Here is a 23,121-nt window from a genome sequence, read left to right on the forward strand (position 1 = left end):
ATGACAAAATATCATTCTAATATCCGTCCAGAAAGCCAAACGCGCATACACACATACATATGTACATATTATATATAAATACGCATACAAACTTCCAACGAACGCAAAATGTATGCATATAAAACAGCAAATCGAATAAATGACCGATTTAGAAAGGTAAATTAACCATTATAGACTAGCGCAAGCATGAAAGACATGTCTAGGCGTACTACATCGTTCTGTATTTGACTCAGGTTCAAGTCCTGTACACACTTTTCTTTCTTCGATATTTTTATTTAATTTTTTGTATTTGGTTTAATAAGAATTGATTTAAAATAGTGTATTAGGTTTTTCTATATATTATTCATACTTCTTATTTTCTATATAACATTATTCATACTTCTTTTGAATTGATTTATATGTAAAACAGCCATAAAGGCAATCATATGAATATGCATTCCTATATTTAATCTCTTCAGTCAAATCTTAACTTCTTACATACACATATTGATGAGAAAATATTCTAATATCCATGGATGCATCCAGAAAGCCAAACGCGCATACACGCATATGTACATATATAAATATATATAAATATATACAAACCTTCAACGAACGCAAAATGTATGCATTTAAAAAACAACAACTGCGACCGCCTTCTTGTCCGTCATTGAAAAGATGGGATATGTATACCCTGTGAGCAAAAAGAACCCGGAAGGTGATGTTGACTGTTTTCTTCGATTGCCAAGGCATAGTCCACCATGAGTACCTTCCATCGGGTCAGACAGTCAATAAAGAATATTATTTATCCGTTTTGAAGCCTTTGAGAGATGCTGTATGTTGCAAACCGCCGGAAATGTGAGCAAACAATTCTTGGATTTTGCGAGATGATAACGCGCCATCGCACCGATCAAAAAGATCAAAGAGAATACGACGAAGGAGCTGAAGGCCATATCGGCCTGCCAGGGGTGTTTGGAGGACTGGGTTGAACGTTGGCACATGTGTGTTGCTTCAGACGGGTCATATTTCGAAGCAGATAATATAAATTTGCCTGAAATTTAACTCTGTTAGGTTTTATTTAAACATTCCCGGTACTTTTTCATCATAGGCTACATATATGCGGCTTTGCGGACAGAAATGTGTGATTCGCTGGATTTGTTCAAGGAATCTAAGTCGCATTAACTCGCGACTGTCGAACCGTTAGAAGACATATTTACATACATATAAGGGTGCATACATACATACGAAGCCGCGGCCACTCGACATGACAAAAATTCAAGATTTATCAAATATTGGCAAATAATTCCACGCGAAATATTCCAATATTGACTATTTTCGAATGGTCGCGAAAATTGGCATATGGGCGGCTCGTTTTATGAATGAAATTGAAATATGAGCTCGAACTTATGAATAAACTTTTTGTTTTTGTTCTAATTGTTCAGCGCCGTCGCTGATAGAATCATGGCCGCTGCGACTGCGTCTACGAATGTATTTTGTTTTTGTAGTCGCTAGGCTTAGATTTTAGCTTTGGGCGACTTGCGCATGTGAGATATGTGTTTTTGTTGTGTTCTAGAACATTTTGTGTGGTGGCAAAGCGGACATCGCGCTGCGCTTGCTGTTGCTTTTGCGTCTATCAAAGTATTGTGTTTTTTAAGTACATTCAATATTAGGAATATCGACTGGTGAAAGACAAAAGTACACGGAAGCCAGAAGAGAGCGCTGTGCTCGCGCATATATGTATGAATGTATGAACGTGCATGGATGTAGTAACATATGAATACAATTATTTTGTAGGAAGTTTAGAAGGCAAGTAGGTATATATGTATGTATATATGCGAGGACATAAAGTGGGTACATATACATACATAGAGCAGAATTGTTTTTGCACTTGTTAGGAAAAAACTCGTTCACTAGTGCGTATGTGTATTTGATTTCTTGTAAGAATGTGATGTGCTGTGACATGTGTACATACATAAGTCAAGGTTATTTCGGCATACATGCATATGTACATATGTATGAAAGGAAGATGACGTTCTTGCGCTTGTGCATTATTGTTTTTCATATACAAATGTACATACCTACATATGTAAATGCTGTCGTATACATAAACTATAAATTGACATACAATATAAAATAAGTGTTGATTTATCTTAAACCGTTTTTTTTTCTGAATGCAAATACCTCCTATTGACATGTATATACATATTATGTACTTATATTGTCATATACCATCATTTATGTACATAAAAAGTATACGTTCATTTATGTATGTATGTAATGAAAAACTTCATGAATTACTTTCAGAACTTTATTAAAATTAATTCGCGTCGCGCGCATGCACAAAACCTTGGCTCACAACGCAGGCGCAGAAATAAACGCACTGCGTATTTATCCTGCCCATGTGACTCGGCATCAATACTCGGCGCCAATCTTTTTTTTTTCTTTTTAAAATGTTTTTTTTTTTAATGTAATCGTAAAAAAATTTGTAATAAATTTTATGTATCCGCTTATCATTTCAAAAGTAACAAAATGGTAAAAAAATAAGCAGTCGAAGAAATAAACGCACCGCCTATTTTTCCTCGCCATATGTTAGACTCGATATCAATTCCCGGCGCCAACTTTTTTTTTATAAATTTTTTTTTTTAATTAGTTTCTTTTTTAATGTAATTGAAAAAAAAAATTTTCTGTAATAAATTTTACGTATTCGCTTATTATTATTCAAAATTGCGAAAATAGTAAAAATTTAATTGGTCTAATGTCGTGGTGAGAGATGTGTTGTGTGTTGAGGTGAAAGATGTGTGGTGTTTTGATTTTTGTGTGGGCAAAACTCAGTGTGATGTCTATAAAGTCGATGTTCTAAAATCCCTTACTACAAATCTTTCAAATCTCAATTGTACTAAAAAAAGTTAACTGTAACATTTGCACCTTCTCATTCCATTAACATTCTCTGTAGAAATGCAATACCCAGGGGGCGAAAATCAACATTTTAGACACCTGCCCTTCTTTGCTTTTCATCGCGGTCAAAAAACTACCGAGCTGCCAGGGACATTTTCAACGTGTAAGGAGAAGGTGTCATAGGCGAGTCTAAAACACGGAAATGGTTTGCAAAGTTCAAATATAGCGATTTTGACGGCGATGACACTTTCCGCAGCGGAAGACCTTCTGAATTCGTTGAAAAACGTCTCAAATCACTTTTGAAGGAGAATGTTCGCCAAACCAGTCGTGAATTGGCGGAAAATATGAGCTGCGAGCCTGAGTGCGTCACGAGCTCCACCAAAAAAAAATTAAAATAAAATCGCCTTTAAATTTCTTCTTCGCATCTCGCCCGTCATCGAGCAACATGCGCTCATAAGCCGCACTTTTTGTACCGAATCGTCACGGGAGATGAGAAATGGTGTGATGTATGGGCATATAGGTATATGAAGCAAAGAAAGGAGTGCGCGGCTCCAGGAGATACGCCAAAGCCAAGAGTCAAGCCGGATCTTCATCAAAAGAAGATCATGGTATGTGTTTGGTGGGACTGGAATGGCATGGTGCACTGGGAAATTCCCGAAAAGAATGCCACGGTCAACAAGGAGCTCTACATTACCCAGCCACATCGCGTGAATGACCATATTCCTTCACGACAACGCCAGGTCCCATGTTGCACAAGTCGTCTAAGCCGCACTCCAAGAGCTCGAATGGGCCATCCTTTAGCATCAGCCGTATTCTCCGGACCTCGCACCGACCGAATATCATCTTTTCCCCTCGCTGTCAAAATATTTGAAGGGCGTTAGGTTCGATAATATAGAAGTCCTTAAAAACTGGCTCAACAACTTCTTTGACAGTAGACCAGGCGATTTTTGGCGGAACGGAATCAACAAATTGGGGGAGAGGTGGTAAGAGGTGGTAAGAGGTTGTAAACAATAACAACGAATATATAATTAATTGATTACCTTATAGATATTATTATGTTTAAATAAAAATCTTCGGTAAAAACGCTACGAACTCCCCATCCTAATACATATCAAGAAGATGGCGACAATGAGTGCATTAAGGTTAAATTAAGTGGCTCGCTGGAAAGAAAAAACTTATGGCCATGCTATTATTGTGACAAACTCAGTATACCTCGGAGAAGACTGATTATATCATCCCAACAGTAACGTTCAACAGAAATTTTGCGACTTTTTTTCCATCTCAGGAGTAATGGAGAAAGGAATTCTCACTAAACAACTTCAAGACTAGAGTCTATACAGATGGCTCTAAAATGCCTGTAGTGCGTAATGCCTGTAGTGCTTTCCAGGCGGAAGTACTGGCTATTGGGGAAGCTTGTAGGTTAGTAATCGCAGATTTCTCTTTTAAGGGCAATATCCTTATTCTTTCGGATAGCCAAGCAGAAATCCAGGCATTGAATTCGGCTACAACAACCTGGTGAACAAAGTAGGAATAGCCTTATCAACTTCAGTGAAAACTATAAAGTTACTTTAATCTGGGTCCCGAGACATCGGAACATTGAAGGTAACGAAAACGCAGATGAACTGGCAAGTGGGGGATCTGCGATGAATAACGCTCGTGCAAAATCGGTATCCACACCACTAGGTGCAGTCAAGAAACAGACTGGATACAGTCATGCTGTAAATAGCCGTTAAACAAATTGGTGATTGATTTTGACCTCCCTAGACTCGTAAAATCCGTTCGCGGATCGAAAACCATTTAAAAAAATTTCATTATACAGTCGCATTAGATTATATAGTTGTGGAACTGTCAACACATTAAAAATTGTGAGCGACATTCATAATTCAAAATCCTAGCTGCCCTAAAATATCTATAGTGCAATGGTACTTCTCCCAAAGCTGTAATTGAATGTAAGGCTATTCTAAATGAACTGGCTAAGCGGTGCACCGCGAAAGTTTCTGAACACAGAGATGCTTCTGGAAATCGCATCGCGGATGAGGTGGCAAGAAAGGGGACTGATTTTAAATCAGCCAATTCCACCCCCAACATTTTGTCATCTCGTGATCCTGCAAACAAGCTAACGATAAAGTCGATCTACATTGCACAAAACAACAGTTAATGGGCCAAGGAGTCTACTTGTAAAGTAACAAAACAGATCTCGCCCAGAAAGTGCGAACACAGAACCAGCTCCCTCATCCAACTTAACTTCCGTTAGTACAGAGATTAGCATTACCACCACGCATTGCCTAACAGGAACACATGGTAAACGTATGGGGTTTCCCTTTAATGACTTCTGTCGCAGCTGTAAAAACGAACAATGTACATTTTCTTTGCCATTAATTCGGAATACGAATCGCTGTCTAGACTCTTCTTCTTTGAATGTCTCGGAAACTTGGAATCTGCAACCATCCAAAGTGTTTCGTCGAGGTAAAATTTCACACCATCTATAATAATAAGCTTGTACCCAAAAAAGTGGTATCACAATGGGCCGCCAGGCCTAAACAAGTTGCTCTAAAGAGTCGAGAGCGCCACAACCTAACCGAATCTAACGCGGGGCTCATGAGCAGCGGAAGCGCTTAGCCTGCAGTCGGTGGTGGTTTAGCAGGTGTCGCAGGTCTGTAGCTCCATTTATGACACATCACGAGCCAGAAGCGACCAGACTGATTAATATACATAGAACCGGCCGGCCGATTTTCAGCGACTTGACGGCCTTGCAGCTCTTTTGAGCCTTAGTAGAGACAGCGGTTGTATGCGACGTGTAAGAGAGTACACTGTCGAAGTTGGAGTTATTTGGAATATCATCGACTTCGACTTCCATCGTTAAAATATAATAGATCTAGAGCCCATCGGCAATACTAAATATTTTGGATCCTTTCAAGAAAGGTTCAACTTAGGGGGGTTAATGGGAAAGTGATGCGAATAACACAGCCGCTCCCTCCATACGACAAACTTCACCTTCTCTCTTATACTTGTTGTTCTGAACTTTGTACCCCGCTTTTGCTAACGAGGCTTTTTCAACCAAGTAGGAGATATAACCTCATCAGAACTTTAAGCTAAGGTGTTGAGGTACGCGAACCGAGAGTTACATGGCTGGTAGTGCCTAAATAACCAGCCTTCAACGGTCTTTTCTGATGCGCAGACAAGTTTTATTAAGCGCTAACCACGGTATGCCGTGACGGAAAAAAAACTCCGAGAGTGTGCTGGGCACGCTCTATGAGGACGATCTGCTGTCCTCCAGACGGGACACGATCGTCAAGCCATGTGCGTCTAGCGGTGCTCGTCACAACACTCCTCTTCTCAAACCAAGCCGACTTCAGTCAACCTCCAGGTAAGGTCGACAAGGCAATCTCTGGCAAGGATGCCCCGACGACGATGGTGAAGGTGGCCAAAACGAAAAAGAAGTCCGATGAGCTGCTCAAGGCACAGTACCTGAAAGCCAAGCTCATTCTGACAAAGAGTGGCCGGTAAAGCGCACGAGCGGGACATCGACAGCTGTGCTAAGTGCGAGGCCACGATCAAGAAGAAGGCCGCTACTAAACTGATCCAGCCACAAAAACATCCTAAATGTTCGGCACAGAGCCCAGCTAAACACAATCGTTCACAGTACATTAGTGGGCGAGAAGCCAAGAAGAGCAAAAAAAGCCCAGAATGTTGAGGACAAGTTTAACATTGCTCTCTCAGCAAATACTTCTGACGTCAGGATTGATAATTGGACATTTTTTCAAAGGATCTCTTTTTTCGGATTATAGGCTCATCCTTTTTGAAATCGATTTCAGAAAACCTTATCTCCCCGTAGAAAACCTACCAGAACTGACTGGACTCTTTTTCAGTCCTACCATAATGCCTTTAAAGTGGCCGGCCCAATACCCTTTAGAAAGAAAGACGTAGACTTCAGGTCTATAAGTCTTACCTCATTTATTCTCAAGCTGTTTGAGATATTGATCGACCATTACATTTTCGCGATCGCACTGCCTCTTAGTAACGCGGACACTTTGCACTTCCGGCTGCATTTACACCTTTGCATGGTGTAGATTTTTCTTTTTTGCTGCAGTCTACGGCTTATGACCTTCTGCACTGTTTAGTGCGCTCAGGCTCCTTGCAGACTGTGGCAGCGTGTCCATATCCCTAGCGTCTATAGTAGTGCTTGGGTGACACTATTTCCGAAACACCACATCGCATCCAGCCAACTCTTAGATACCATAGAGCTAGGGTCTTAGCATCTTCTGTCGGTATCTGTATATAAACGGCATGTGTACCTCCATATGATGCTCTAGTGCTCCTTACCGCACTTTTGCCTGACCTTTTAATATGCGCTTGCTCCACCAGGGCATCCAATAATGCGTATGTCGTGCTTAGTTCCAATATTAGATTCCTAACCTGCACAGTGGCCATGTGGGTTCGCAAATCTACCATAGCTACGTCCGCAAGAGCTTTTCCTACTATCGCCTGATATTTGGGAGCATCGTCCCGAATCGTCCTCACCTCCGCGGCTAACCTCACCTTGACCTCGGCATTGGATTCTACTGCCTTAAATATAGTCGCATATGACATACCGTCAGACTTTTTGCAATTATAAAGGCATCCGCCACTGGTGTTATTGCTTTCGCAGTTTTACCCATTTTCTGCCTGCCAACTTTCGTCCCCTCCTGCTCCTATTGCGTTGTTTTTTCTCCACTGAGGCTGCAGCTCTTCTTTTTTTTTTGCCAATGCCTTTCGAGTTTTCGTTAGGGCTCATTTGAGTTCTGATACGCTTAACGCTTTGTGGTGTACTGAGTATGGCTCTGACATAGTTATCGGCTGTTGTTTCCACCCCCTTGCGCATGAGGACAGGATGTGTTGTATGCCAGCGCTTAATTATGCTGCACAGCTTTTTGATATCGTACTACCAATTTGCATACCTCATCTTTATTTGTGGAGCTCTGGAGGCTGGTTGTTGTTGTTTTAACAGTAATATAAGTACCGTCAGTGTAGGGTATATCACCTGTCATCTTCGTCTAGCTCATCTAGAGGTAGGCCCAGGAAACATGCTGTTTCGACGGGATGGGTCCAGAGGGAGAGGGGTGTTAGATGAATCGGTTTTAGAGGGCATTTGAAAAGGCGGTTAGTGTCGTGCGGGGTATCTTCCCATGTCAGACATATGTTTGGTATGTCGGGGTCAATTCTGGATAATTTGGAGTTTAACCTGCTACAGTATCCAGAACGTAGTTGGGCCAGCTCTAGAGGCTGGTCAAAAGCAACAAAACTCCCCCAACTTAGCCTATCCCCTTCCCTTCTGCTGCAACCCCAGTGCGGGGACAAACCAACAGCTCTTGGTCCCCCGCACCGTCTGTTCCGTGTGTCAGACCGGATTACCTCGAAACCTGACATCAGTCAAGTGCCATTCACGCAATGGCTGGTGCCATTTTCGGAGATATTCCGGCCTGCGCACCACCCGTGTGTGGACAACTGACTACGTTGCCCCCTGCTGCAGAGCTCTGCACCCGCAACCGCCCCCCGTGGCGTGGCCGCCCACCACCATCAGGCCACAAGAACTACAGCGGAATACACAGTAGGCCCAACGTAGGCAAACCCATGAAGTTCTAACTCGTTTAAGCGGGGATGGGGTAAAGGTGGTAGCATATGGCTATAATTTTGGAAAGAGCATTGGCTGTGCTCAGTCGATGGTCTGCCAGTTGCAGTATTAGAGTTAACCATTGGAAACTGCACAACGAAAATCGAGTTAAGAAGTCCATTATAGCTTTCCAATCCTGTAAACCTAAGCTCGGGAAAAAATGGAATCTCCAGTCACGTGTCGTACTCTGGATGTACAGATGGATGTGCAGAGAACTGCATGTGTGGGCATCACTGGTGTTCGTAGAACATGTCCCACTGCCGCCCTCAACGTAATTCTCCACTTACTTCCCGTTGATCTTCAAGTTCAATCAATTGCCGCTCAAAGCCCTATTAGGTTGAAGGAGGCTGAATCGTGCAGATCTCTCCATTAGCAAATTGGGTTGTGAGGGTTATACTAGAGCTATCTTTCCAAGCAGTCTGAATTGGACGAAGGGAATCCAAGATGGAATCTAGAGTTTGTGCGGGGGTTTTCTCTAGATCAGTTAATATTTCACGCCCTGTCGTCGCCATGTTGCAGCTCTCTTCGGGTCAACTCCTGTAAGGAGGAGATCAAACATCTGGAATACGCCGGAAACCTTTCTCTTATCTGGGTTCCAGAGCATAGGACCATAGAGGGAGATGAAACTACCGATTAGCTTGCCAGAAAAGGGTCAACAGACCGATTTCAGTTGTTTCCATCTCATACATTGGTATCCCGTTGACCCTTTTTAAGGGGAAACTGCACAATTTCTTTCTTAATAAAGTTCTGGAGTTCTACAAGTATCTTACCGTGTACTTTCTCAAAAACACGTTGGCCTCAGTACGACAGAAGCAGGACACTCGTCACTCAATTTCCAACTCAATTTCCATACAATCCCCATTGCAGAAGCTGTGACGATCCGACAAAGGAAGCGACAATTTGCTTTTCGGGGATAGCCTGGGGCGATTCTCCAGCCTAGATCCCGTTTCTCTCCTCCACTACATAAACCAGCAGCACTAGACGGCTCCTTCCTTTGAGTTCTTGAAAATTTTCACAGGTAATGGTCTATATTGAGCTATGATAACAGTACTCTAGGGCTACTTGTAATGTACCCGTGGTACTCTTGCCATCTATCCTACCTACGTTAGGTTTACACTTTTTAAATAAGTACTGAATAGACTTTGACCTATAGACCGGTTCTACGCAGCACTTCCCAACAATTATTGGGGAATGTTTTAAACCGCTACGGCAAAAACAACCGAGAAGTGAATTAGCTAAAAAAATAGTGCATTTAACTTGTATAAAAATATGGAGTCAATTCTTTTTTAAATTAATTTATGCGAATACGGCAAGGTCAGTCAGTAACCGCTCCAAACATTTCTTTCTAGAAACGTGTAAATATTCTCTCCAAGCTGCCAGCGCCGCTCAAAGTGAATTTCTGTACCTTGGAATGGGTCAAAGATCTCAAGAAAAGTAAATAAATAATCATAATTCCGCTTAATACTATTTACTAAAATGTATTAATAATGCTCCTGAGTAAAGTTTAATTTAGAACTGTTAATTTTATTCCAAAGGTTACAATTATGAGCAAAATTATAATTATATAAGTAGATACAATGTGCAAATTAGTTTTTATAAATTCTATTTACAGAAAATATTTATTATTAGTAAGTAATTTCATTGCCCTTAACTATCCATAGTAATATTTAATGCGTCTAAAATTACTCCCATCGGTGTTGAAGGATTGAAGCTTTCCATTGTATTCACAACTTTGTTTTTAATATTTCTCAAGCGTAAGGATGCATGTACAAATGTTACTATTCAAAAGAAAAAAAAAAAAGATTATAATTAACTATTTTGGAAAATCATAAATATAACATATATGTGTATCGCATTTTTTGGACAAAAATAAGTTGCACCAGTTTTTCTGCTTATCACCCATTATTTTATCAATATTTCTTCTTATTGTAAAAACACTTTTATCGTACGGAGCTCTTATAGGAAAACCAATGAGAGGTATTTAATTAATTTAGACAACAATTTTGCTGTTGTTGTTGTAGTAGCAGCAGTGGAGCCCAAGGAGTTGTCATCATGAATCAAGAATATTTGCTGTTATGCAAGTGCTGCCGGCAATTCCCACGAAAATCGGTTCCAAATTATTTTTTACCAAGTGCCGTTCCCTTGGGGGAACCTGTTATCCCTATAGGGCGCGTCCCCAGGTGGTGGATAGGGAAACGCCTCCCAGATATGGAAGGTAGGAGAGCAGGTCTCCCGCGAACCACACAGGTCGAAGACGTAAACTTCGTTAAAAAAACTCCCTCAACCCAAGGTGTGATGCGACCCGTGCCTATTGGGTGGGTTTGGCAGCCGGGGGACTAAATAAGGCTGTCTTCGTACGGAGCTCTCCTGATATCAGGCCGCCTCAGGTTGTAACGGTGGCCTTGCCACGGTATGGGGCGCTGCCATGGTCGACCGGATATTTCCCCTTTATCCTCTTTGGTCACCGCGCATGGCGACATGCGCAGCTCCCTTGGCGGGGCAGGTGACCGTACGAACCAGATGAAATGAAACCACAAAAACTTAAAAATTCGGATGACGGGAAAACAAACACGGAACAAACGGACAAAATGACAAGAAAACATACCGACGCATCGACAGCACGGACTGATAAAAAACCAAACACGCGGACAGAACTACAGGACAAACAAACAGACAGACAGGAGGAAGCGACGGGCGCACTTAAAAAACAGTCAGACAATTGGACAAGACGTACAAGCAAGGACGAACTGAGGATGACGGGGTCACCCTCAGAGGATGAGCTCTTGGCCTCCAGCCAAGAAACAGTTGAGGGCAAAGCTGTGGGCCACAGTACGCCAACAACCATTAATGAACCAACAACATCCGCTAACGCCATGGGGCAAAAGCGCACTAATAAAGGCCCATCAAGGTATAAGCTCTACCAGAGGTCTCTCGCTATCCTTGGCAGGATTCGTAAGAACGAGACCGAAGGTAAAGCTGATCCCAAAGATGAGGCTGACAAGGCAAGGTGGCATTCCAAACCGCCCGAAAGACAGAGGCCAAAAAACGTAACCGTTCGCAAGACGAAAACAAGAGGGCAACAAAGAAGCACAAGATCTCAGATCAGGGTGCGGTTGTCCCCAAACTTACCAAACCATTCAGTGAGGTGGCACGGGACCATCTTCAAATGGCACTGGTGGACGAAACTTCTAACCGCGGCAAACCTGTGCTTGACAAATGGTCGGAGATTGAGGCACGGTTGTCTCGCATAATTGTCGACCATGTCATGGCGAACCCGGAGGGTCAATCCCCAGGTTTCGACTCGGTGGAAGTGGTTCGCGGTTGCCGGGTAATCAAATGTGATGACCAATACTCATTGCATTTCCTTACAAACGCGATTGGCGAAATTCAGAACAGCTGGGATGGCTTGAGGCTCAAGCTCATTCCAGCTAGCGAGATACCACGAAGGCCGAGGGCTCGCATCCGGATACCAAGCATGGAGTTTGAAGCCAATCAGTTAATTCCCTATCTCCAGGCTCACAACCGCTCAGTGCCGATGGCCGATTGGTCGATCATCAAAGCGGAGGCTCCGCAAAAGCACAGCGTGTCGTTCCTCCTTCAAATCACAGAAGAGAGCCTTGAACCACTGCAAAAAGTGGAAAATAAACTTCGGTTTGGCATACGGAAGGCCCAGCTGAAGATATTCCGTTCTGCGAATCCGGAGGAGAAGCAGGATGAGGTCGACGGCACCAGCGAACTGCTGATTGGCATGCAGTTAAATGATGCCGAACCTGCGGAAGCAAGCCAATAAAAAAAATGGTTTTAAAGGTTGTCCAAATTAACCTGCAGCACTCACAAACTGCAACGGACAACCTAACCGTTCTCCTTGGGGAGGAGAACGTTGGCATAGCCTTAATCCAGGAACCCTGGGTGCGGAGCAACGATGTGAAGGGGTTCCCGGGAAGAAACTACAATCTGTACTATAAGCGTACTCAAGATAATCCTAGATCATGTATTGTAGCCAAAAAACACTTAAACATATTTTTAATCCCATCATACAGTTCACAGGATGTGACGGCCGTTGAGGTGGAAGCTGCTGACGGTATCAGCATCACACTTGCATCCATCTATATGGCACATGATCGGCCAGCACCGCCCGAGGAGGCTTGTGGGCTTGTGCTTGAAGGAACCAGGAACAAAACCCTGCTACTCGGATGCGACGCCAACGCGAGGCATGCGTTGTGGGGAAGCTCTGAGACAAACGACCGAGGTGAGTCTTTATATAATTTTATTATTAATACTAACTTATCGGTATGTAACAGGGGTAACACTCCCACTTTCACCTTTCCTAGTACGGAGTACTTCAGAGGATGGGAGGAAGTGATTGATGTTACTCTACTGTCTGAAAATAGCTCAGTAAGGGTAGATAATTGGAGGGTATCCAATAAAAGGTCCTTTTCTGATCATAGTTGGATCCTCTACGATTTAGATCTTAAGGTAGATCCACCCCTACCGTATCGAAATCCTTTAAGAACCAACTGGAAGAGGTTCAAAAATGCAGTTAACATGAGGATAGGAGAGATTCCTATCCCTCAAATCACTCTCACGGAAAACCTGGAGAGTAGGGTCATAACACTGGAAAAGGCATTTAGTAGGGCCTACAAAACGTCCTGCCCCATAAAATTTAGCAAAAAAACTCACCCTCCTTGGTGGAGCAGTGAGCTCTTAAAACTAAGAGAAAAATCCAGATCAACGTTTAACCTCAGCTACTCGACGGGAAATTGGGAATTGTACAGAGAAAGTCGGAGACAGTACAATAAGGCAATCAGGGCCGCCAAAAAAGAGAGCTGGAGGGAATTTTGTTCGTCAATCGAATCCACCAGGGATTCTGCTAGGCTCAGCCGTGTTCTTTCCAAAGACCACTCAATGGCTTCTTGGGTCAAGAAACCTGATGGAACTTGGACTGCTACAGCAGAAGAATCGCTAGAGCTTCTGCTAAACACGCATTTTCCGGGATGCAGCGCTTACGAAAGTGAGAGGGGAAACATTAGGCGGAGCCAATATAATCCACAGCATCTTGCAAATGAAATGATTACCAAAGAAAAAGTTGCATGGGCAATCAAATCTTTCTCACCCTTTAAATCTCCGGGGCCACATGGGATATTCCAAAGATGTTACAGGAAACCTTGGACTGTACCCTACCATGGCTAGAGGAGATTTTTAAAGCGTGTTTAAACTTAAGCCATATTCCAGATAGCTGGAAACTAGTCAAGGTCGTCTTCATACCAAAAGCAGGTAGAAGAGGACATGAATCAGCGAAGGACTTCAGGCCAATCAGTCTTTCGTCTTTCCTGTTAAAAACTTTTGAAAGACTTTTGGATATGCACCTCAGAAGCTCTTTGGGGAGCTCTGGTATATCAACTGCACAACACGCATACCTTAAAGGCAAATCTACGGACACAGCGCTTCACGAGGTAATCCGAACTATAGAGGGCTCTCTAGAGAGCAAACATTATACCATGGCGGCATTTCTGGATATCGAAGGCGCCTTTAACAATGTTAGCACAGATGCCATCCAACGGGCGTTGATAGACCTGGAGGTGGACAGTTGCGTTAGTAACTGGGTCATCTCCATGCTAGAAACCAGGATCATCAAAGCTAATATGGGTAATATCAACATAACCAAGAAGGTCCACGGGGGCACTCCACAAGGTGGAGTATTATCTCCACTTCTTTGGCTATGTGTGATAAGCAAAATCTTAACAAAACTTGACGGAGGTGGGGTAAAAGTGGTGGCGTACGCTGATGATGTGGTGTTAATGGTGTCAGGACTGTGTCCAAATACGATCAGTGGGATCATCCAAAGGGCGTTAGGCGAGCTTAACTCTTGGGCCACAGGATGTGGGATAAGTTTAAACCCACGTAAAACAGAACTTATGCTTTTTACCACCAGATACAAGGTACCAACTTTCACCCTACCAAATATCAACGGACAAACTCTGTCACTATCAACCAGTGCAAAGTACTTAGGAGTACTTCTGGACTCCAAACTTAGCTGGAAGTTAAACGTCGAAGAACGGGTAAGGAACGCAGAAATTGCTTTATATGCCTGCAAACGTATGCTTGGAAGAAGATGGGGTCTTCAACCTAAGCATACATTATGGCTGTATAAGGCAGTTATACGACCCATTCTATCGTATGGTTCGGTAGTTTGGTGAAAAGCTCTAGGGAGAGAGTACAATACCAAATTACTCGGCAGAATACAAAGATCAGCCTGTGCAATAACGGTCGGTGCAATCAGATCATGTCCTAGAGAGGCTCTCAATGCTCTGACACACGTTATTCCAATAGACCTACTTATAAAGAAGACGGCAACCATGAGTGCATTTAGGTTAAATGAAGCGGGTCGCTGGAAAGAAAAAACTTATGGTCACGCTAGTCTATTATTGCGACAAACTCAGTTAACCTCGGTGAGGACTGACTACATCGTCCCGATGGTAACGTTCAATAGGAATTTTGCCACACTCTTTCCATCTAAAAAAGAATAGAATAAGGGATTCTCTCTAAACAACTTCGATACCACAGTCTATACAGATGGCAGTAGAATGGATTGTGGTGTTGGAGCTGGTATATATTCTCATAGACTTGGAATTGAAAAATCTGTGCGTCTCCCTAATACCAGCAGCGTCTTCCAAGCGGAAGTACTAGCAATTGGGGAAGCCTGTAGGTTACTAATCGCAGATTTCTCTTTCAAGGGCAATATCGCTATTCTTTCGGATAGCCAAGCTGCAATCCAGGCGCTGGACGCGACTATAACAACCTCTAAAGTGGTGGAGCAAAGTAGGAGTAGCCTCACCAACTTGAGTGAAAACCACAGAGTAACCTTAATTTGGGTCCCGGGACACCGGAACATAGAAGGTAACGAAAAAGCTGATGAACTGGCAAGATGGGGATCTGCCATGAATAGCGCTCTTGCAGTACCAGTATTCACTCCACTAGGTGCGGTCAAGAATGCAATTTCCCTAAAATACCTTCGAATTGCAGATTGTAGATGGAGAGACCAGACGAAATGCAAAATCAGCAGAACGTTATGGCCCACCTACAACATCAAGCAATCGTCGACATTAATAAACATGAAACGACGGGACACCTGTAGACTTACGGCAGTCATAACTGGCTTCTGGTCTATCGGAGAACAAGCCGCCAAAATGGGCATCCCTCATAACACATACTGTCATAGTTGTCAACAACCGGGGGGAAAAAAATAATCTTCCATTTCCTCTGTGAATGCCCTGCCCTATGGAAGGACAGAATGTTAACCCTGGGCAAACCGCTGTTCGAGAGTCTTCTAAGCCAGACAGAAGTCAACAACCTAATAAGGTTCCTAAACCGCACAGACTGGATATAGTCTCGCTGTAAATAACTGGTAAACAATTTGGTAACGAGGATGTGGCAACAAAATGGTGCGGAAGCGCTAGTTGGATTCTGGATGAATCACCACTCTAACCAACCAACCAACCAGCCGTTTGATAGGAAACAACCAAACATGAGGTTCGTTAGAACTTAACATGCTGATTACAACGGTTTGAATTTTTCTTTTTTGCGAAAATTAAAAATAGAAAAGATATTCATGAAATTTTAATACCTCAAAAATTACTTGACCATTTACAAAACTAAGTATTGTTTATTATTAGAAAAGTCATTAAAATACTTCTATTTTGGTATGCCACCTCCTCCCACTTTTGTGTTAGTTTTGTTTTTAGAAGTTTTTATGTAGCATACAAAAAAAATGGGATAAAACCTTTCATAAACAATACCGGCAACGCTATTAACAGTGTTTCGGGTAGAAGTAGAATATTATTATAGTTAATATTTGGAACGCCTAGTACCTACTATCGTATACTTTCAGAACCGGAAAAACAGCCTTGATAGTGTTTTTTTTTTAATAACAAGTTCAGCCGGAGATGCATTAAGATCGTCTTTGACAACTGATCGTAACCCAAGTAAAATAAGAGATAATTCAGTGATCCAATCACAGTCTTTCCCCTTCGCTTTTAATGCTGTTTTTAGATAACCATGCAAGAATTGAATTATTAGCTTTTGCAACTTATTTATTTCATGGAATAAAACAAATTCGAATTGACGGACTTGGTCGGTTGTAATATACTTAGGTACGCCAACGCGAGAGATCCACCCTGATAACAAAGTGATCGCAACCATTTTAGCAGAAATGTTCGCAATGGGAAACGTCTCAGCCCAGCGGTTTGCACTACCAATGCATGTAAGTAAATATATAATATAAATGATTCGGCTTTTGATGGCTCCACAAAACCGATGTTGATGTTTTCAAAGCGATCGCATTTGGTGTCGTAATGTTGGATTAGTGATCTTGTGCAATTACGCAAAAAAGACTTGATTCTTGAGAACACACCAGGAACTACCTTCTGCTCAAATATGAACGAGACGGTATCAATAAAACGGTCCGCGGATGACATATGGCAAAAATAAATTTTTGTTTTTTGGTAGGACTGTTATAAGCTTACATGGCAAATTTCAGCGTGATATGTCACATAGTTTGTTTTCTGTGCTACTGTAAACAAGTCAAGCTCGTGTGTGTTCTTCGAATTTAACGATGGAAATTCAAAGAATTTGTTTGAAATTTTGTTATTCCAACAAAATTTCGGCTTCAGACGCCTAAAAAATGTTGCAGACAACCTATGGGGACTCTGCTTTATCGCGTGCACGTGTTTTCCAGTGGTACAAATCGTTCAAAGAGGGCCGTACATCGGTTGAAAACTTGCCTCATGAACGTCGTCCAGCAACATCAGTAAACGACGAAAACATCGGAAAAGTAAAGGAAATTGTGGTTGAAAATCGCACAAATCGCAAAATCGGTTAACGCTGAATATTATTTAGATGTTTTAAAGCGTTTGCGCGAGAACATTCGTCTTAAAAGGAGGGAATTGTGGGACAACAAGTCATGGTTTTTGCATCACGATAATGCACCAGCTCACACATCACGTCTTGTTCGCGATTATTTGAACAAAAATAATGTTAATATCGTTCCGCAAGCACCGTATTCGCCTGATATGGCTCCATGTGACTTTTTCCTGTTTCCCAAGCTCAAGTTGCCGCTCCGTGGAAAACATTTTGAGACAATTGAAGTCATAAAAGAGAATTCGAAGAACACACTCGAACTTGACTTGTTTACAGTAGCACAGAAAACAAACTAAGTGACATATCACGCTGAAATTTGCCATGTAAGCTTATAACAGTCCTACCAAAAAACAAAAAATTTATTTTTGCCATATGTCATCCACGGACCGTTTTATTGATACCGTCTCGTTCATATTTGAGTAGAAGGTATGTTGTTCTTTCCTGAAGTGGCAGATGGTAATAATGAATTAACTGATATAATGATATAACTTAATTGCAATGAACGACGTGGAATAATTTTTTTGCTAAATTTAGTGAGTAAAGCGACCTTTAAACCTTTCACGAACGTTTTTTCGTGATAATCGTTCTTTGAAGCACAATATTTTTTCCACCCTTTCAGCTATATTAACTCCATGATACAATGTAATTTTTCTAGCAGCAAATATACATTTACCAGCTTTAATCACACAATCGAATGTATTCGGCGTGCTGTTTGTACTAGGTTGTCCAATTAGTATTGCGGTTCGATAAGAAAAACACAATTTTTTGGTTTGAAATGCATTTTATTTTATTCTTCAGTATAGTCTCCCTGAGCATCAATACACTTGTTCCACCGAGATTCTAATTTACGAACTCCATCTCTGAAGGACTGCAAAATACGCTTTCACAGCTGTTATGACTTCATCATGTGATGAAGAACGCTTTCCACGCAAGCAGGTGGAAGTCTCTAGAGGCCAAATCTGGTGAATACGGTGGATGATCCAACAATTCGAACTTTAATTCAAGGATTTTAGTCATTTTTAAAATGTTCTTGTGACACGGTGCATTGTCCAGATGAAAAATACTTTTTTCTTTTGCAAACTGGGCATTTTTTTACGAAGTCTTTTCTTCAGTTGGTCTAAAAAGTTACAATAACATTCAGAATTCATCGTCTTACCAGTTTGCAAGTAATCCACAAACAAAACTCCCTTTGCATCAAAAAAAAAACTGATACTAACACGTTCTTGGCCGATTTCAGGACTCTTTTGATTAAGGATCATGGTGATAGACTCAAGTCTCATCCATTGTAATTAAGCGAGGCACAAAATTCACTTTATCCTTTTGAAAATGCTCAAAATGTTGCTGAGTAAGTCGCATTCGGATGTGTTTTTGTTCGATTGTTAACGAATGCGGCACCCATTGCGCACACAGCTTTCTGAAACCCAATACTTCAGTCAAAATATTGCTTGCACTGCCTAAAGAGATGCCTAGAGGAGCATTACTAAATCTTTTTAGTCACTTGACGATTTTCCAATACGATTCCCTGTATTTTTTCTACGTTTTCTGGTGTTGTAGCTGTTTTTGGATGTCTTACCGTGGATCGTTTCGAAGGCTTGTACGACCAAGTTTAAATTCAGCAACCCATCTTTCTACTGTACTAATTGATGGCGAAAAACCCTCATACACTTTCAACATTTGTTCATAAATTTCCGTTGCTTTTAAACCTTCCAAAAATAAAAAATTCAATCAACGCACGATACTTGATTTTTTCCATGGTAGAAAATACTGTGACACGACGGAACTAAATGGCTTGTAATAAAAGAGTGAACTGACAGATTGAAATGAAACTTCACATACGTTCATATAAAAAGCGGACCCACATAACAAAAAAAAAAAAAAAAAATTAGGCTAGTAGCAATGCCATCTCTTATCGAACCGCAAAACTTATTGAACAGTGGTATGATTCAGATGAGATAACACTATCGTCTATGTACGCAAAAGCAAAGTGGAGACCTCGTAGCACTTCGTCTGTGCCGCGAAATGTGCGATTGACATAAAACCATACTCGAATAAGCATAATGATGTGATAGTGGCATTTTTGAAATATGGGACTCTTCGATTGGGGCTTGTTGGTTCGGCGCCATGATCGTCATCTGTATCTGTTCCCCTTGGTTGGTAAACAGTTTCCGGACTGCTGTTTCTACCTCCGCCTTGGCCGTCAAGGAGTGGAGATTTCGGATCTCAATCGCGGCGCTCGGCTTTAACTCCACGATGAAAGTCGTGTCCTGCACAGTGCTTTTCAGCTGATGCACGAAATCCGGCGTAACCTTTTCTACCCTACTAAACTCTAAAAGTATGCCCCAGCTTTCGTTTTCCTGGCGGACCTTACTTTCACTGACTCATCAGTCCTAATCTTCGCTCACAAGTCTTTCAGCACATCTGCATAACTATGGTCTTCTGGAGGTTTTATCACAACTTCTGACTTTACGTGTTGTGTTCGAGGCTTGTTCCTTTTGTTTGGCTCGGCTTGCTTATCCTTCGGCTTCTTATGGTTACCCCTCTTAGAAACTGTCTACCAGCCCTTATCCTATATCTCAGCGGGTCACTTTGGCTTCATTTCCCTGGTTTCCTTACAGCTCTCAAGAATAGCCGAAAAGGTTGCCGTTAGCTTCGGGTTTGTCGTTGCAGAGGTGTGGCTGCTGTTGGCTGGGTAACAGTGTCCTTACGGAGATTCGAGAGCGCTCTTACGTCTTCTGCTGCCTTGTACAAACGTCTGTAGTTCAGCGTTACATCCAGCAGTTCAGCCATTTTGGATTCTCCAGCTTTGACTTCGTAGCTGGTGTTCGTTTGATGTCTGAAAAACTTCTGCATAGACTTCATCATCCTCCTCATGTTTTTAATCAGCTCAAGCCGAGGGGACATTTCAATTGCGTCGATGGACGCAATTGTGGTGATCGTTTCCGTATTGCCGTTTGCTAGGGTGGGAGTGGCGAGCCGTTCTGCCATTGCAAGATGGCTGGTTGGCGTATACTGCGCGGGTTGTAGCCCTCTAGTATTGGTACTGGAGGCATCCTTTCCTCTGAATGCTGATGTTAATATGCCCGGTGGGGAAAGCTTTACGTAAGTGGATGCGGCTGAAAATGCGCTTTCCGCGCCGGATATTTGCAAAATCTTCCAGGTAAGAAATCGGATATGTAATTGGTTTTATGCGTAAATTCACCCCATGGACGCCAGCCCCCAGTAGTTTTGGTCCTATATGCAACAGCAAGGTGTAGTTGGACCTTGAAAGCCTGCAGATACCAAGTCGGAGCAGTTCGTTGAATTGCTTTTTACCAATTTTTAGCTTTTGATTTCGGTATGACCGAAGGTACCGTAGTTTCGATGGAGTGCGTTACATTAGCCCGTTCTTTAACTCGGTTTATCGTCAAGTAATTCCTTAATCTGAGATAAAAGAAAAGAAAATTTGTAAAACGCATCGATTGTAGTTACCTGAGGTGAAATCGAAATATATACTTCACCTTTTGGATACGGTATAGTCAATGTACCGATTACCCATTTACGCTTGATGTCTACAAGCAAACTATATTCATTTAAAAGGTTTGCACCGATTATTGTTGCAGAACAATATGCTATGGTTATTTTGTGTAGTGCCGGAGAAGGCTTCATATAACCTAGCAGCTCATTTGAGAACTAGTTCTCAAATTGAATAGTCACATATTCGGAGTAAATAGGTTTGTTTGTTTGTTTGTTAACAGTAGTCGTAGCCACGCCAGTGTCGAGTATATCACCTGTCATCTTCGTCTAGCTCATCTAGAGGTAGGCCCAGGAAACATGCTGTTTCGACGGGATGGGTCCAGAGGGAAAGGGGTGTTAGATGAGTCGGTTTTAGGGGGCATGGGAAAAGGTGGTTGGTGTCGTGCGGGGTGCCTTCACATGCTGGAAATATGTTTGGTGTGCCGGGGTCGATTCTGGACAGGTAGGAGTTTAACCTGCTACAATATCCAGAACGTAATTGTGCCAGTGTTACACGGGTCTCACGGGGAAACTGGAGCTCTTCATCTGCAATAGGTGGTGGTTGGACTCCGATTACGGCAGTCACAGGACGGGAGCTTAAGAAGGTGGTGACGGTCTCCCGGTGAATGCCGTTTATTGACTGTCTAAATACTGTCAGGTCCAGTAGATTTCGGTCAGTTATGTCCTGGAATTCGTCAGCGTAGTCTAAGAGATGTCTCCTGACGTGCCTGGGAGGCGGCTCAGGCTCAAGCAGGTATCTGCTCGGGTGAAACCTGCTGTAACATCCCAGCAGGAACTGCTTGCTGAGCAGTTTTTTATGCTACATTACTGGGAGCATTTGTGCCTCGTTGTGTAGGTGTTGAACCGGGGACATCAGGAGGCAGCCGCTGGCTGTTCGAATGGCAGTATTTTGACATGTCTGAAGCTTTGTCCACTGCGTGTCACTAGTTCCAGGCGACCAGACAAGCGCTGCATAGTTTAGAACCGGCCGACCAATTGCCTTAAATGTCGATAGCAACAGTTCTTTGTCTTTGCCCCAAGTGCTGCCGGCAAGCGATTTGAGGGCCTTGTTGCAGTTTTGGACTTTGGTGCCAATTGCGGTTGTGTGCGGTGAGAAGGAGAGCAAACTGTCAAAGGTTACACCCAACATTTTAGGGTTGTTTACTTTCGGTATTGGTGTGTCATCGACTTTTACCTTAAGGGACAGTTTGACCTCCTTTGTCCAGGTGGTGAAGAGGGTCGCCGTGGATTTAGTGGGGGAAAGTTGGAGATTCCTCGCAGTGAAAAAGCGAGAAAGGTCGGTGAGGTAGTTGTTCACTTTGGAACAGAGGCCATCGATGCCATTGCCCGACGCCATTATCGTACAGTCGTCAGCGTATAAGACCAGGGAAACTCCCGCTGGTGGTTGGGGGAGCTTCGAGACATAGAAGTTGAACAGCAAGAGAGAAAGGACACCACCCTGCGGTACACCTTGCTTTATATTCCTCTGCTTTGATGTTTGATCTCAAAAAGTCCCTGACGAGTGAATACCGCTCAGGTAGTTTGCGGACCACCTCTTCAGCCCTGCCGGGAGTATCGACTGATAAATATCATCTAGTAGCGTGGAATGGCTGACTATGTCGAAAGCCTTCTTCAGGTCCAACGCTACTAGGACAGTCCTCTCGCAGGGCCGGTTTTGGTTACGCCCGCGGTTTATCTGGGCGTTTATGGCGATGAGTGCAGTGGTCGTGCTATGTCGCAAGCCGTGCGTATGTGGGGCTGGGGCCAGGTGTTTCGTGAAGAGTGGGAGTAGGAGGGATTCAAGTGTCTTCACTATTGGGGAAAGGAGAGTTATCGGCCGATAAGATTCCCCTTGGTTGGCGGGTTTCCCAAGTTTCAGTAGTGGGACCACTTTCCCTGCTCTCCACTTGTCAGGGATGATGAGAGTGGCCAAGGACAGATTAAAGACCCTTGTGAGAAATAATACTCCCAAAGGTCCCAGATGCTTCAGCATCAGCGCGTTTAGCCCGTCAGGGCCAATGGCTTTAGATATTTTCGATTTGTTGATGGCCCCCTGAACCTCATCACCGGAGAAAGTGAGGGGCGCACTGTCGTTCGTCAGTTTGTGCAGCCTTCTGGTAGCACGACGTTTGGATCTGTCGGCAGGAGGATGCAGTATAAAAAGCCAGCTAAAATAGCTCGCGCATCTC

The 23,121-nt window shown here is 42.8% G+C and overlaps 1 protein-coding gene across 1 annotated transcript in view; it reads right to left on the bottom strand.

Annotated features, from left to right (window-relative positions):
• Positions 1-10,022: 10,022 nt before the first annotated feature.
• LOC129250030 (PRA1 family protein 3) overlaps positions 10,023-23,121 on the bottom strand; it is a 56,403-nt gene continuing 43,304 nt past the window's right edge. Inside the window, exon 2 of the mRNA XM_054889678.1 lies at positions 10,023-10,302. Coding sequence (XP_054745653.1) covers positions 10,172-10,302 — 131 coding nt within the window. The 3' untranslated portion in view covers positions 10,023-10,171. The remainder of the gene's footprint in view (positions 10,303-23,121) is intronic.

The sequence above is a fragment of the Anastrepha obliqua genome, chromosome 6, assembly GCF_027943255.1.
Source record: "Anastrepha obliqua isolate idAnaObli1 chromosome 6, idAnaObli1_1.0, whole genome shotgun sequence".
Taxonomy (NCBI): Eukaryota; Metazoa; Arthropoda; class Insecta; order Diptera; family Tephritidae; genus Anastrepha; species Anastrepha obliqua.